At 49.8% G+C, this 17,375-nt stretch overlaps 1 protein-coding gene across 1 annotated transcript in view; it reads right to left on the bottom strand.

Moving 5' to 3' along the window:
• Nucleotides 1-316: 316 nt before the first annotated feature.
• Nucleotides 317-17,375, bottom strand: part of LOC122392275 (protein TEX261-like) — a 72,436-nt gene continuing 55,377 nt past the window's right edge. Inside the window, exons 3-6 of the mRNA XM_043386963.1 lie at nt 16,823-16,976; nt 12,245-12,312; nt 8,148-8,262; nt 317-1,515 (exon numbers count right to left, since the gene is read on the bottom strand). Of these exons, the coding sequence (XP_043242898.1) occupies nt 1,400-1,515; nt 8,148-8,262; nt 12,245-12,312; nt 16,823-16,976 (453 nt within the window). The 3' untranslated portion in view covers nt 317-1,399. The remainder of the gene's footprint in view (nt 1,516-8,147; nt 8,263-12,244; nt 12,313-16,822; nt 16,977-17,375) is intronic.

The following is a 17,375-nucleotide window of genomic DNA, read 5'->3' as shown; positions in this document are numbered from 1 at the left end:
ATTTAAGGTCGGATTCGGATACACTGGACAATTCTGCGTAGAAAGAATGTAAAGAAAGTGGAAATCAAAATACTCGTATTTGCCACTTATGTCGTGCTAGGATCGCAAAAGTCCCCACGGTGCAGCGATGTCAGGCGCGCCTCTCCGTGAGAACGCACACTGTCATACCAACTTACCTATAAAGTCTTCAGTTCGAATCTCGGTGCGTCCATTTCACATCGATTCTCCCACCGACCAAATCCATTCCACTGCCCGGTGCCATCCGACTCACATTGATTTCCGAACGCGGCCAACCAAACAACTTAAAAATACGACAAAAACGTGGGCTGCCAGGCAGATTTATTGAAATACCCAGCTTCTTAAAACACCCCAGAGCAACAACAAACCGGAGCGAAGGCGCTCCCAAAATCACGTAATGCATCTCAAAACCTGCCCGTCTCACCACAATCACCACACACACCACGCATTGTTTAAATACCATCACTTGCGTTCATTTGAACACGGGAACGAATACCGACAGCGGCCCGTCGGGTCCACGCACATCGAGTGGGCCTGTGGTGGCAAAACCTGACCTCACTCCCCACCGGCGTCGCCGCGCGTCTGTCACGCTGACGGCGGCGGCAGCGGCCCCCCGGGGAGAACCCCGTCCATTCCGACGACCCGCCGTCGATTCCGACAGCCCACCGACGGAGAAATCGAAGGCAGACCGCTACCTGACCGCGGGGGGTCGAGAGGGGGAGCTGCGACGGTTGGCAACCGCCGCAGAGTTATGACTGACGGCAGTACGGCCAACCAATGGGAAAACAGTAACTGTCACTGCTGAACGCTGGTACACAGACTGATCACTAACAGGCGGTAAAACACAAGGCTGATATCAGTTGGCATGTGAGCGGAGCCGCCCAGGCTAACAGTTCCACCACGTTGTCCTGAGAGCTACCTCTCTCACCCACAAACGTAGGCACAGCGTCGGTATAAAACACCGTCACGGAGAGCACCTGTCCGCCTCGTATGTATCACACGAGTCAACTGGACCACAGAGCATCGCACAGCAGTCCAAGGGCGAATACATGGCCGATCACCGCGGATCCCACGCCCCCAACACAGCGACCGCACCTCATGTCAGTGCAGGATGGCACTGGAAGGGCGTTCGCGATACACAGGGCGTCCAGCTGCCGAACGAGCCCTCCAACACACCCTCGGAGCGGCCGAAGGTGGGAGGGGAGCGGGTGGAACCAGCCAGCCACCGCGGCCTTCCCCGGGCTGAGTAACAAGTTTAGTCTCTTTGTCTGAGCCAGCGCCGAGAGTGAACGCCTCGGTGACGCGGACACGGACTGACCTGAGTGGGCCCAGCTCACATTCTGAAGGGTACGTGACTCCACACGCTACAGGAGAGCACGCATCAGTAGGACTTCTTGCTCCGCACAGGAAGGAGACCTTCTTTGGCATAGCTGAACAAACTCAGAAGTCCTTTCTTCTTACCCTTCCTCGAGAAGTAATTGCTGAGAACGTCGTCATCTGAAACAACAGAGAATATCCGTAGTTAACGAGTTATTACTATGGATAACGAGTTATAACGAGTTTTTCGCGAAGCACTGTTGGCAGTACTTCTGGTACATGTCTTTATGTCGATTCTCGCCAACGATATACACCGATAACAGCGCACATCTGAGGTGTTTTAAAGGCTTTAAATCATCACAATCCTTTGCTTTCCGGGTTTTAAGTAATGACCTCGGAAGAAACAGCGCAAACTTATCGGCTGTAATTCATGGCTGCATTATAAAAAACTTTCAGGACGTAAAGAAAGGCTATTGTTTTCCATCGCCATCAAAATATCCCTAAGGAGGGAGTCGTAAAACATTCGACAGTCAGTTTTAAAGCCTCATGAATCAATGTCCGCGACATGCATTATCATTAAAAACGACAATACGATGATACAGCGGACGCTAATGTGGCGAACTGTTATTTATATATGAACATGACACGCCTTTACGAGCCATAGACATCGTACGCGAACTTAACCCGCGCCCCACTGGGGCCTGCGTATAACACGCCCTACTGGGGGGGGGGGGGGCTCTCTCCATAGCCCCCCCTCCTAACTCCGAAACTACTGGGCCTATCGTCAAAATTCAAACGGCGTCTGATAACCCCGGAAAAACTGTCGAGCGAAACCTAATTTCATTGACCTCGAGGTCACCGATGACGTCACAGGTCAGGTCAAAGTAAAAATTATTAGCATTTCGGCTTCTTCACCTTTTGGGCTCTGGCCACCGTCTTACAAGTCACATCAGGCTCATTTTTGGTTTACACACTCGTGAACAGATGCTCTAGATACCTTGAGGGTACCAAACTTGTACTTTGATTTTCAGATCAGGGTCAGGTCATCACAGGTCACGGAAATATCATATCATGCGTCGGTCACGTGACACATGTTTTATGGTCCTTTTAGGCCAGAGATTTCGAATTTGATGTCGTCTGTGTCATTCGAGGTCATTTTGAGTCGAATTTAGCTTAGGTCAGGTCACTTCCAGGTCAAAACAGGTCAAATTTTGAAGTTAAAATTTTTCAACAAAAAAGGTGTCTATTGGATGCAGTTTGAGCTCAGGAACACGATGGTGCTATTTATATTGATGTACGATGTCAAATACGTACTGAAAAATTGATTTGAAAAATTAACAATTGTGAATTTTTTGCAATAATGCATATAACCTGGCCATTTTTGAAGATATTTAGCTAAAACTTGCTAGAGTTAGTCATAAGCATGCGTTCTGTCACATATATTCCGTTTTTTTTTTCGAAAAGTCATAAACTTTTTGAAAAAAATATAAAAATATAAATTTTGAATATTATTATATAAAATTTTCGAAATTTTCAAAACTTTGAAAATTCAAGATGGCAGTTTGATAGCGCAGTCAATTTTGAGTCCTCTCATGCAAAGAAATTGGATCTAGCTTAAAAACTGAGCTCTTGGGAGCGATTGCCGTGGTTCAATGTTTTGCGTCGAAATCGGTAGAACATGACGTCACTCTGACGTCATTTCCGGCCGATCTATGGTAGCTACGAAGTTCAAATTTTAGCACAAAGTGTCAAATTGATGCAGCCGAAGGTACTGAAAGTTTGGCGTCGACATGTCAAGTGGTTTGGAAGTTATTGCAGAAAAACGGGAGGGGGGCTATGAATAGCCCCCCCCCCAGTGGGGCGCGGGTTAAGTCCGGGATTATTTATGGTCCCAAGCGCAACAAATGTTAAACGACCTACGAGCGAGTAACTGGTCTACCGTGTGATATAAAGCAGCTGGCTAGCTGCGGTACTTTTACATTGATTGCAATTTGCAGCTAAAATGTTACCGCATTCAAAACTTTGTGGGAACAATTTCTTGAACTAAAAATCAATGTTTTAAATGCTTTCAGCTCGCAGGCTAAACAGTGAACGAGACCCGAAAATGTAAACACTATACATTTCAGGTAACTTATGATTCAGTCTTCAGGTGCAGCGAACAAACCAATTCAAGTATTTTGGCGCTTCTCATTACATCTAGAACACCACTCGTATTCCGTTCTAGCCCTGTGTCGGCTGAGCCCCCACTGAGTAGCCCGCTGTGCCCGCAGGAGTCGCCGTGTACCGGCAGTGTTCCGGTCGTGTTGCACATGGCCCCGGTAATGAACACCGTCCTGCCCCTCCCCACTGCAGCGAACTCGCCGGCGGCACGCCAGGGCCCGTGTGCGGCCGTCACGAACGGCTGCCACCGGCGGCCGGCCGGCGCGCGGTCAATAGAGTGTGACGCCGCCACTCTGAGTCGATTGATCGGATACGCAGCCGGCGCGTCCGGCCGGCCAGCGCTGCCCACCGGATGCAACCGGACGCCGCCGCCAGTTCCGCTCTGCTCTCGGCGGCCGGCCGGAGCGCTCTCAGCCGCGCCGACAGCCGACTCGGTTACGTCGAGCTGGCCGCCGCGCCGGCAGCACTCCCCCGGGAGCGCCCGCACAGAATGCGGAAGAACCGGTCCGCAAAGTTCATGCTCACTGCCGCCGGCGCCGTGTGAGCTCATGGCCGTGCGGCTTCCGAGACGGCGCCGCATGACAGTCTGAGACGCTCAGTACATCCCGAAACGCAGGACGACCTGCAATTTTTATCATCTGCTCCAAGTTGAGCGAGGTCAATGAGTTTTACATCAAGTTACGCGCGTGTGTGTGGGGGAGGGGCGGTGTTCGCATAGATGAGAGAGAAGTTAGGGTGCTCCTTGGAGACGTCAGACTTTAAGTCGGAAGACATACGATCTGCCACGCAGCCACCGCGTGCATAACCCAGTGAGTACGTAACCAGCGAGCGGTGAGCAGGGACGCAGGCTGCGTCCCTGCTGCGTCACGCAGCTTGACGCATGTGATGACGAGGATTACTGACAAATGCATCAACCAACGTGTATGCAATATGTATAAGGAAATGTTACATGTCATCAGCCCTTAGCTGGTATACAATGCGCTATTGAAATTGACGGTCTCGTTCAACTAATTAATGCTGGGCTCTTCCTGTAATTGCCTCGGTTTGTCCATAGAGCCACAACAAAGCGCGATGCGGTTTATCATCAATTATTAAAACCGTCCTGCAATTGCATTGTTATATCCAACGTCGAATGCTGTAATGAATCCATTGTCAGCTAGCTTCGATGCCCGTCCATATTGCCACGTTATCAGCAGCATACGGGGCACGGTGTACGGCGGGACAGCATACCTTCCACGGAGCACAGTGCTGCTGCCATCTAGCGACGAGATTATCGTGGGACAAGTTCCAGCCAGCAGAGCGGCACCACATTGCTTGAATCGGACTGGATTTGGGATTGAGGTTGACAAGAAAAGCTCGCTTCATGTTTTGACATTTCAATGAAATGTGAAAAAAAAAACAAATATGCAATGACATAAGTATAAGGAAAATGAATTAGCCACAGCAAGATTCACTTGAATCATACCGAAATATTTTAACTAACTCCAGCACAAACAAGTCGGACCTGACAAAAAACCGCAACCCACTGCACTTGTCCCTTTTTCTAAACTCCACGATCCAATCTTCCAGTTGTCCTATCGCTATCAATACCACCACGGAGGTCGATCGCATACCCCTCTTTCTGGATGAGCACAGAACAGTACCGCTGCGCCCTTAGTAGTTTTACCACCGTCGGGCCGGCGAGACGGGTCGTTAAAAGCACCGTTCGCTTCCACCCAGACGGCGCCCTAGACAGCCGGGAAGTCAGGCCGGCCGCCCGCAGTCTGACGAAGGTTACATCAGGCGAAAAGTTGGGGGCAGAGGATAGCGGAGGTGTCAGCCGGCGGCCGGTAAACAGTCTCGACTTCACACCGCCACCGGCAACACAAGAGCGACACCCGGCGTCAGCCAGCGCGGCAGATCGAAGCGACTTTTGACAGGCTATTTTCTAGCCCAATAATACTTTGAGTGAAGTCCAGCAACGCCTGGCATTAATGCACTCCAATAAGGCACCATGCGTCCGGCAAAACATGTTTGTCTCCAATTAGAAGTACACCTGGAACGCCCGCTAGTAATAAGCTCAACGGCAATTTTACTACCGGCAAGTGGTAAGAATCCCACCTGCTGAAGAACAGAAAAACAACCATCAAACGAAACCCAAACCAGATAAGCAGCTACAAACGAAAATATACTAAAGTAATACAGGGCGGCCCAAAATTAATGTCACACCCTCCCATAACCTTTATTTTGCCTTCTACGGCGCAATATTAACATAATTTCGCCGGTACTGGCTCCCAGACCATATTGGCTGCATTCTAGTCACGTGACCTTCAAATTTTTGTGACCCTTACCGGTCAAGGGGAGTACGGAGGTCATTTCCGGGGCAGTACCCAGCGCGCGCGGACCAGGTGTCCAGGATGGCAGAACTGCACAGCAAAACGTCCCGCAACGGGGCAGTCGGCATGGTTGCCGGCGGCATGACCCACGGCCAGGTCGCCGAGGCACTGGGCATTAGTTGCCTTGCCGCACGATTTGGCGCTGGTTGTCACGCGACAGAAGCGGATAGACGCGTCTATCCGCTCCTTCAGGCGCGCCTGAGAAGCAGCTAGGTCACGGCAGGAAGACTTCCGCCAGCCGGGTAGCGCAGATCGTCATCGCGAAGTGCAGAGCTAAAGACGGGCCAATCCACAAGGAAACTGGCAAGGATGCTGACTGCCAACGGTCATCCAGTCTCCAAGTCGACAATTCGTCGGTACTGGAGGTTGTCTCTTAAGCTGAAGCCCACCAAGCCATGTCTCCAACCGAGAACTTCTGCTGAACATGTCCAGGGTCATCTTTCAACAGGTCGGCGCCCCGGCTCATCGATCTAGAATGACGCAGGACTGGTGCAGATCGAACTTCCCAGCATTCAAGGAGAAGGACCGGGAAATATCCTCGACCTGTCGCCGAAAGAAAATCTTAGGGCGATCGTCCGGTAAGAGGTGAACAAAATGGCACCAGGATAATCTGAAGGCACGCTGACCAGGAACGTTCGACCTGTCTGGTCCAAGATCAGTCCACAGCAGCTGAACATGTTGATGTCTGATGTCCCGGACCGTATGCTTACCCGTATCAGGGAGAAGGTGGGTGGGATACATGTATGTAAGAAAAGCGAATCGCTCATGTTTGTTATTTTCATGCAATTAACGCTGGAAAAGTGTGACATTATTTTTGGGACACCCTGCATAATGGCTACTACGTATTTCCGAGACCCACAACTAACCGATCGAAATAACACCATTAAAGTCCACACAAAGTCCTGAGACTGCCGAACTTGGTCGTGCGAGTGAGCTCATCGCCAATGTCTCGTCGCGAAACGAACACGACACGGCAGCCGCTGAGCGGACAGCTCCAGCACATACAGCATGGCAATGGACATATCGAGAACATCCTCTCGGCCGAGGTGACGGATGTTCCGGCGATGCTGGGCCACCAGGGCGGAAAATAGGGGAGGGTCGTAGCTCAGAGTGGTGGAGCAAACAACTGTGTGGCTGCATGTAGTTTACGTGATGCAAATCATGCGGAATGAAATTTTGAAGGCGAAACACTAACTGCCTACCAAATAATAGACCGGGAATTGTAATGTCGTTTTCGCCCCCCAAAAAACGCTGAAAAAAAACATACAGATCCATATCATATCCGGTTGAGTCTAAACGAAACATTTCTACAGGAAATCGGAGTCAACTTATTGACACTGCACATTAACGATGACCAGTCTATTCACAAGATGAGATGTGCTCCACGTCATATTCTGCTATGGCCGACATCCATATATCCTTGTGAATTATATGGGCAATACGCCGATTCGGTCAGAGGCAAAGTACCCGCTAGGCATCATTGATGCTAAAATATCGGGTTGTTGGTACAGATAAGTCCCAGAGCCAAGCGGCAAGGCGGTAGGATATATCAAATATCTTTTCACAGTAATATAACAGTGAAAAACGTTCACCAATAATATTAGCCAATGGAAAAACATGCCGATATGATAAGAGATATTGATTATAAAAAATGACAAACATTATTTTTCAATACAATTTTATATCGGCTTAATTCAGCTCACTAAAAGTAAGAAGATGGTTCCAATTTTAAAGTCAACGACCAGTGCAGCATCCAAACCATACTTTGACAATTCGAGCCTGAAGAGGAGTATGTGACTTTATCAAAACAGCAGACATAAGCTAATATCATGACAAATATTCCGAAGCACAGAATAATGTCTGCACTGTTTCGCACGCCAGTTATCTCCTTCCCTAGCAGGCCGGAAAATGTCCGAATTCATTTCCACCCATGCGGCCAGCGCGTTATGGTGATGAGACCGGACCATATTCCCCATGGGAGATGATCACAGAGCCTGGCCGCCTTTTTACGAGTCGTCATGCAGATAAGGCTAATATCTAAAGCGAATCCAGCTGTTCGATTCGCTCGTTTGGAGATAACATATTCATATCGTCAAAGTAAGCGAATTATGTATATGGAGGCCTCTGAATGTACGTAAACTCACCAAACAACTCGTTTCAAAACACTGCTCAACCATACATACCAGACAAAAGTGGCATGTTCGGTCTTTATCCCTTTCTCACCTACAACGCCTGTGCGAGCGTACTGTAAGATCTTACCCCTTTCCCCTAACTCACCTCGCCGATGTAAGCTGTTGTCGGCCATGGTGGGGAGCACGTTCTCGTTTGCCGACAGGGAAACGAGCAGCTCCAGTGGCACTAACCACAGGCACACCACGAAGTAGCCGATGACCTGCCGAGAGACACACATTAAGTCAGCGAGACGGATCATTGCTCAGACACCAGTCGGTAATGAAAACCCGGTATGCATCGAGTCACTCGAGGATATGGATTGAGATTAATTGTCCATGAGTAGCATGAGATGAGGAAAGATGTGACCAGGATAAATATTTCTGAAAATGTGAGCGATTAGGATTTAGGAGGGATATAAAAACAAAATGAAATGCAAAAAAAAATCCATGAAGATAAAAATTAATATAATGCAACCATCTAAAGGCCTAATCAGTCGGAGCTTAAATTTTGACGAGTCCGATGGTTCACAACGCACGGCAAACCATGACAAACGAATCAGGAGACCATACAAAACATCAGCACATCTACTTAGTCACAGGCCACACAAATCCTGGTACCATTCTGAGAAGACCGCTCCATCTCGGGCACCGCTACGGTCTGGGCCGGCACACCGCGCGGCAGGCCGTCCTCCCGGGGCGCGCGGGTGCAGAAAGTCTCCGGCCGTTCCGCCGTCCTGCGGCGTGCGGGTGCAGATGTCTCCGGCCGGGGCGCGCGGGTGCACCAAGTCTCCGGCCGGGGCGTACGGGTGCAGAGGGTCTCCGACAGGGGCGCGCGGGTGCAGTCTCCGGCCGGTCCGCCGTCCTCCCGGGGCGCGCGGGTGCAGAACTCTCCGACCAGGGACCGCGGGTGCAGAGAGTCTCCGGCCGGTCCGCCGTCCTCCCGGGGCGCGCGGGTGCAGGAACTCTTCGGCCGGGGACCGCTGATGTTTGCCGCCGGCCCGGAACTGACGTCCGTGGCCCGAGTTCAGCCGGGTCGCCGGCGCCCGCGGACTCAGCGGCACCAGTTGGAGCCGCACGTGAGGTTATGTCGCCAGTCGGACGCGGGGGACACGGAGAGGCCGCGGCGGGAGCGACACGACCCAGGTAATGGCGGCAGCGGCACACGTAATGGCAGGCATGGAGAGTCTGGGATGGGCCGGCAGTTGTTGAAATGGGAAAAACGACTGGTGGTAATGCTATGGCGAGTTGTTGCAAAACGATGCAACGTTGCAGTTTTTTTCTAAGTCGCATCACTGGGAAGGATACAATATCGCTGTATCACCGCGCTTCGACAGAACAGCTAGGCGACGCATCTATGAACGATCAACGGATGCTCCCAAGCGGTGTGCTGATCCATCGAGGTCCTGTTGCGACTCTATTCCGAAAAAGCTAACTTTTAAGGATTTTTACATTTAACATCCGATTAAAGGGACAGTATCATCGAAAAAAAAATCCATGTATGGAGCTGATTTTTTTTTTACTAGCATTTCTTATTTTTCTGAATCAGAAAAACATAGTTTGAGGACCGAACTCGGTGAAAAATATTGCAACCACATTTCATTTTCATGATTCATTTTCATGAGCGAACCACCACTATACAAGCATGGCCGCCAGTTTGGAAGCATGCAAAATTACTACAGAACTGGCGCGGATAATACATTATTGACGCTACGCTTACGCGGTCGTTCTTCTGATACAACGTGACAATTGGAGGGAGTGACAATTGGACGTGACAATTGACAATGGGAGAAAATATCACGTGACAATCACGTGATAAACGTCATACATTGGAGGGAGATTGTGATTCAAGCTGGAGGAATTCCTTTGTTGAGCCGCTAGAATCCGAAGGAAACAGCGGAAATTGCCTACGACTATTTAATGAATTTAACGGTGATGAATAAGTGCGAAAAACGTTTTGGCTTTATAAAATTTGATGAAATGACCAGGGTAAAAGTTTTATTACTGGCGGTCAATTCAAAACGGCGCAAACATTTAAACAGTGAAGATAGTGAAGCACGATTCAAAGTGTGGTACACCTTTCGTACTTTGAGCGGCGATAGCGGGATAACGGTGTGGAGCTTCGAGGATCGGTCTTCAGTTCCCGGACCAGAAAGGTGGGGCCTATGCAATGTCAAATTTCATCAAAATGGTGATACTGTCCCTTTAAGAAAATACTACAAACTCACAAACACAGCCAAACATCTGTAGCCTTAAACTGCTGATGCCCTAAAAAGGAATATTACAAAATGGTTTTATACCGTAAAAACTGAGATCAGTCAGCCCAATCACACCTCCTTCGGCAAATCTTAAGCCAGCATCGGCGCTCTCAAATTGCAATCTTTCCAACGCACATCAGTGTGAAGCTCGTTCGGTGAGGCGAAACACCGATAACCTTATTCCAACCTTCCTGGACTCGTCCCAGAAGCAAGCACACGCGCCATCGCCGGAGTTGCATCAATTGCTCGACCAAAGCTAACGACAGCGCAAGATCGCTTACCAGAAGCCAGACGGATCACGTTGCTCGGCAGACGGTGTTTGACACGTTGCAGCTCAAACTAGCGTCAAATGTCTGTGCAATGATATTCAGTGGTGCGACAACAGACAGGCGTCATTTCCTCCGCAAGGTTAGCTAGTGCGTCCTCCGCAAAGCTAGCTGAAGCGTCGGCAGAAGCCAATAAGTGGGCTCGAAATAGTCCGCTTCATGCACCAAAGACCCGGCAGTCGCAATCAGGTGGAAACGTCTCGACGGAAACCACCACACGGAGATGGAGGCGAAGAGGCAGCTTCAGAGTAATCGGTGCGAGACAAGATGACAATTCATCGCTGCCGCAAGGAGCACTTATCACGGTGGGCGTTTGTTCTACAGCTAAGTCGTCAGAACGCATCTACATGTGCTTACTCGACACCTAATATACCTATTTATATACTGCTATAAAACAATGATAGGTGACCACTGCGGTAGGAGCAGCGGCTTGCCGCACTGCTGAAGCGGTCATACGAGTATAGTATTTAGCTAACTTATGTAACTACATATATTTAGCTAACGAGTGTAATGCACGCTGTATATTGCCTTTCCAAATTTTACAAACACGTGATTTTCAAAATCAACAATTTAACTAATTACTTAATTAACTAGTTCACTACTAACGATAACATGCCGAGTCAACAGGAGGCTGATTCAGCGCTGACAAAGCCACTCCTTCCGTCTCCAGTTTCCGCCGAGCATACCGAGCAACAGTCTCGCCGAGAACAAAGCAGGGCTGCTCTGCAATCCCAACCGTGCCCGTCCAATTGTCTGCGAGAACACCGCTCCAGCAATGCAAACCGAGTGGCTTAGCTAAACTGGAAAACAACAGGATCAGCCGACAAAGGCTGAAAAGAATTGTCACCGCCCGACCGGTGACCCCCGGAGCGCGCCGCGCCGCTCCACGGGAGGAAGTTCCCGAGGGGAGGGAAGGTCACGTTCACTCGCGACCTGTTTATTTGACCCGGAAAGGAATGGTTGGCCTCAGCCAGCTTCTCAGGCTAAGCGGTCATTTGTGGCGACGAGCGGGCACGGACGGAAACACTCGGGGGCGACAAACATATACGGTCGCACCGCCGCAGACTGCACCGTGCGGGGTAACTGGGCGGCCAGGAAGGACTAGAGCAGCAGCACCATATTTATACACCCAGCAAAGCACCCAGCATAGGACCACATTTGTTCTCGCAAAACAACCATGATGGAGTTTAATATGCGTTCTGCTTACACATAGGCATCAAGCGTAATATTACTTTGTTTTACGTGCAAACTAGCCCTGTTAGCTTATGACACTATGTGTCGAATTAGATTTGGTCTGATTCGTGATCCCACACACAAAACATGACGGTAAATAATTGAAAGGTCGAACACGCCTTCCTATAAACAAACTTCGAAATGACGAATTTCGTACGCCTTTTATAAACAAACGTAGCTCAGTTTGTGAACGAAGAAACATACATTATCAAGAGGGTAATTTTTGAATCGATTGGACATTATTGCACCTGAAAACCCCTATTCGGGCGAATCGTGTAGGACGACAACAACAATGATGGGAGATTGCTATATTATTTCACAAACGCTCCCTAGAATAGTGTCTTCAAAGCAAATTAAAATGATGTGAGCCCCAAGGAAATGTTACTCACCTCGTGGAATGGATAGTATTCTGACGTGAAGTGCTGGAAGGCCAGATAGTGATTTACCACCAGCAGCACTGAAACATGGGCAGCGTGAGTCAGAAATAGCATATACCTACCCTGACATGATTCTCAACTGCGGTTGCCGATTATAATAAGCAGCGATGAATCAAAATCAGAGCTCCAAGTAAAAAGAGTGAATGAGGGACGGAAATGCGAAAGCAAAGGGAGAGAAGGGATGAGAGAAAAAAGAGACAGAGAGAGAGAGAGAGAGAAAGAGAGAGAGAGAGAGAGAGAGAGAGAGAGAGAGAGAGAGAGAGAGAGAGAGAGAGAGAGACAGAGACAGAGACAGAGAGACAGAGAGACAGAGAGACAGAGAGACAGAGAGAGAGAGAGAGAGAGAGAGAGAGAGAGAGAGAGAGAGAGAGAAGAGAGAGAGAGAGAGAGAGAGAGAAGAGAGAGAGAGAGAGAGAGAGAGAGAGAGAGAGAGAGAGAGAGAGAGAGAGAGAGAGAGAGAGAGAGAGAGAGAGAGAGAGAGAGTATGCATCTTGTGGAGGAAGAGCTCTGCAAGGCATCGATAGCAATCATAATTTCGGAATGATGAATGGGGAGCTCGAGACCTTTCTACCAGATTCGCCGGCACTCTCGCAAATAAAACACTCGGCTCACGCGCGGGGATCGGATAAGAGGGTCATAGAAAAGCAAGATCACGTTCTTCTTTGGTCTGGCACGGCCCGACGTGATACAGACATTATCAAACGAAAAACACAGACCATGCTCTTTGATACTCGTTATGGAGTGCAGAATTTCTTTCACATCAAAGGCCCACGCTCTGCATGACCGTAAAGCCCTTGAACCGCCTCTGAAGCTACTGTGGTCTGCACATCTCATCTCCTTAGTCACGTTCACATGACCTTTGAATGATCGATATATCAGACTAGGAAAAAGCATAAAGTTGAACTGACTTTTCCGAAGTGAGCTGGTCGTCCCAGCAGGGGATAGGAAAAACGACAAGCGAAATACATCGACAGGTCGGCATGAGATGCCGACAAACGTAGGCCCTAGAGCGCTTAATCCAACGCACAGAGTCCCATCAAATACCGCTACCAGCTCCTGCATCCACAGCTGGCACATTGCACAACTTTTCCCATCCCTTCGAGCGCTTATCTCAGCTGGCGCGCAACAGTTTTCGGCCAGAACGGGCACACGACCATAATTAAGGTATGCAAATTGTGCGCCGACCGGCGTGGTGTTTGCCCGCCGGTCGCATCAGCGCTTTCCGAGACGTCGAGACACACTGCCGTTCTGGGAGGGAAACGCACACCACGCTAGCGCGACGGCCATCCCCCGAGATGGGCCTACTGTGTTTACACGCTCCGTTTGCCGTATGTACAGGTTAGACCGGTGACAGCCAAGGACTATAAGGGACGACTTCACTCGAAACTCCCGCTGTTCGTGGATGGATAGAACGCGCACTCTGTCCACGAGCCTGGCGCATATATCTCAAACAACAAGCATTTTAGGATAATCATATGCAAAAGGATCGTCTTATGATCTACTCAACCAGTGGTGGAGTGCAGGGAAAGACGGCAACGCTGCAGTATAATAAGACCTAGCATGGAGAGCGCGAAATCGGAACTCGTTTCGTTCTGCATTCTTTTTTTTTTCTTTCTTTTTATAATCGCTAATGACGCTACGGGGCAGGGGTCTGAGCTGTAATGTCTGCATTTTGTGAGATTTGTGGTTGTGAGAAGCAAGCGAATAGATGGCGTCGAGGTTCAGGGAAAACAATTCACAGCTGATATTGTTAGCGAGCAAATAGGCATTTTGGATATCTTCGCAAAGACGGCCGGCGCTCGGAGCGCGGCGGTCGGTCCGCCGCGCCGGTTCCATGACAACTGAACCAGTGACAACTGAACCAGGACAACTGAACCAGTGACAACTGAACCAGGGACAACTGAACCAGTGACAGCTGAACCAGGGACAACTGAACCAGTGACAACTGAACCAGGGACAACTGAACCAGGGACAACTGAACCAGTGACAACTGAACCAGTGACAACTGAACCAGGGACAACTGAACCAGTGACAACTGAACCAGTGGACAACTGAACCAGTGGACAACTGAACCAGTGGACAACTGAACCAGTAGCCAACTGAACCAGTGACAACTGAACCAGTGACAACTGAACCAGTGACAACTGAACCAGGGACAACTGAACCAGTGACAACTGAACCAGTGGACAACTGAACCAGTGGACAACTGAACCAGTGGACAACTGAACCAGTGGACAACTGAACCAGTAGACAACTGAACCAGTGACAACTGAACCAGTGACAACTGAACCAGTGACAACTGAGCCAGTGACAACTGAACCAGTGGACAACTGAACCAGTGGACAACTGAACCAGTGACAACTGAACCAGTGACAACTGAACCACTAACCAGTAGCCCAGCAAGCAATTTTACTCCGGGCACAAGCAGGCTGAAGTGCGGCTTGCCCGAGATTTTTAGTCGGGCTAAAGCCGGCTAGCGCTTGGACTAAAGTCGGCTAGCGCTTGGGCTAAAGACTAAAGTCGGCGTATGACACAAAACGCCGACTAAAGCCCATGCTCTGCCGGAGGTATATGCCCTCTCGGCGAGCTCAGGACAGCCGTTGTTTAGCCCTGAGCCCTAGTTGTGCGACGTTTGGCGTAAGCCCGATGTTAGCCCGAGCAGTGACTTCCATTTATATACCGGAGATTCCTCTGGGCCCAGGAGGGCTGAACTCTGCCAAGCCCACGTTGCGTGCCCTGTCTGCCCCGAGTTAGGCCATCAAAGTGAATATTATTTATACGTTGCTAACTATTCGGGCGTCCCAGGTGGGCGTAACGGTTACCAAACCAGTTCGCGACCACCAGGCTCTGTCAGCCCTGTCAGCCGTCGTCCGGCGCTCGGACGTACACTATAATAGATCGGACACAGATCAATTGGCAGCAGTAGCGGCGGAACACCTTCAATTAAGGCTGGGCACTGTCGACTTTTGGTCCCATTCTTTCCATGCAACGCCCATAGGGCTAATGTTAAAATGCCACAATCAAAGGGGGGCACGGTGCCCCGGTGCCCTCCCCGTTCCGCCGCCTATGATTGGCAGACCGGCAGATTGGCACAGACCGTCCGTCCAGCCACGCGCTACCTTATACCTATACAGCGCAGTACGACATTAGTTGTCCACTGGTTCAGTTGTCCGCTGGTTCAGTTGTCCACTGGTTCAGTCGTCCACTGGTTCAGTTGCCATACTGGTTCAGTTGTCACTGGTTCAGTTGTCCACTGGTTCAGTTGTCACTGGTTCAGTTGTCACTGGTTCAGTTGTCATACTGGTTCAGTTGTCACTGGTTCAGTTGTCATACTGGTTCAGTTGTCACTGGTTCAGTTGTCACTGGCTCAGTTGTCACTGGTTCAGTTGTCACTGGTTCAGTTGTCACTGGTTCAGTTGTCACTGGTTCAGTTGTCACTGGTTCAGTTGTCTACTGGTTCAGTTGTCCACTGGTTCAGTTGTCCACTGGTTCAGTTGTCCACTGGTTCAGTTGTCACTGGTTCAGTTGTCCCTGGTTCAGTTGTCACTGGTTCAGTTGTCGCTGGTTCAGTTGTCGCTGGTTCAGTTGTCACTGGTTCAGTTGTCGCTGGTTCAGTTGTCACTGGCTCAGTTGTCACTGGTTCAGTTGTCCCTGGTTCAGTTTTACTGGTTCAGTTGTCCCTGGTTCAGTTGTCACTGGTTCAGTTGTCTGCCTACCCGCCGCGCCACGCCGCTCACATATGTGTCATCTGGCCCCTGTCCTGGTTCTCATGCCCACGTGTTGTGCGTACCACGAGGGCTGAGACGGGACGGGGGCCTGACAGTCTTCAACGGGACTCCGCCGGTGCGACACGGCCCGGTGTCATACGACGTGGCCGACGCGGCCTGAGTACGAACAGTCTAGAACGCGACTCCGCCGGCGCGACACGGCCCGGTGTTACGACGTGGCCGACGCGGCCTTATGTGAACGACGTGCCGAGAACGACGAATTGCGCGACACCTGTGACCGCCGTATTTCACCCTTTTTTAACCGCTTGCTAAGTAATCGAGAATAGACTTTTTCATATATGAACAATAACTTTATGGTCCTCCGGGTGACGAAAGAGAACGAGTACGAGAACGAGTGAACGATCACGAGCACGCACGAGCATTTCCGTACCGAACGGGTGAACTGAACGATTCTCACGAACAGATATCATGGCGTAAATGTGACACTGAGTGCGTGCGTAAGTAAGTGCGTAAGTGTGACGCTAACAAGGCTTTGAGTTGTAAGGATATGAAACAAATTTGAATGGCTTCGAGTGTATCAGAAGCCATAGGGTTTCCAGGCGCGGTGCGATGAGAATGTGTGTGAGCGTGTCTCTTCAGCATTAATTACTTAGTAAGGCGGGCACGTCAACTGCTTATTGCTTGATTGAGAGCGACGCAAACAGTTTGCAGATGCTGGAAATGTAAAGCGTCGTCAAGTGTGTGCGTGATGTAGCGAGCGTTTCTGTCGGCATTCGCGGTGCGATGGGGACGCCTCACTTACCGCATGCTAGCAGGAAGGAGGGCGAGAGCAGCTCGAAGTAGGGGAAGGTGCGCATCACCAGCAGCATGGTGAGCAGGCCCACCATACCGCAGACGGGTACGTGCGCCGGCAGCGGCTCAAACACCAGCACACCGACGTGGATCACAAACACCACCTGAAAACAGAAGCAGAGCTCCGTAAGGATCACAACTACCGCCTAAAACAGACAGATATCCTGAATCATAGACCACTATATACCTAGCTATAGGTATATATCTATAGGTATAGCTATAGCTATAGGTATATGGATAGCTATAACCCATAACATTGTCCCAATCTTCCGATAAATTATACGAAACCGTTCATTACCCATACATAGCTACCTAGCTTGACAAAATTAATAATGTACTATATTTCATATCGAACGCCCCTCGATTTAGGAAAAAGATCCGTAAATTGCGTTCTGCGTAACTTCGACATATTCGTCGCTTACATACATATACACAAACAATTAATGATAATAAAAAAACAGCTGAAATTCATCTCATATATACCCGTTTTTCGGGCTTAGCCT

Source organism: Amphibalanus amphitrite, unplaced genomic scaffold (assembly GCF_019059575.1).
Source record: "Amphibalanus amphitrite isolate SeventyFive unplaced genomic scaffold, NRLGWU_Aamphi_draft 000479F_arrow, whole genome shotgun sequence".
Classification (NCBI taxonomy): domain Eukaryota; kingdom Metazoa; phylum Arthropoda; class Thecostraca; order Balanomorpha; family Balanidae; genus Amphibalanus; species Amphibalanus amphitrite.
The sequence above is the reverse complement of the archived record's forward strand: the minus strand, read 5'-3'. Positions and strand labels throughout refer to the sequence as shown.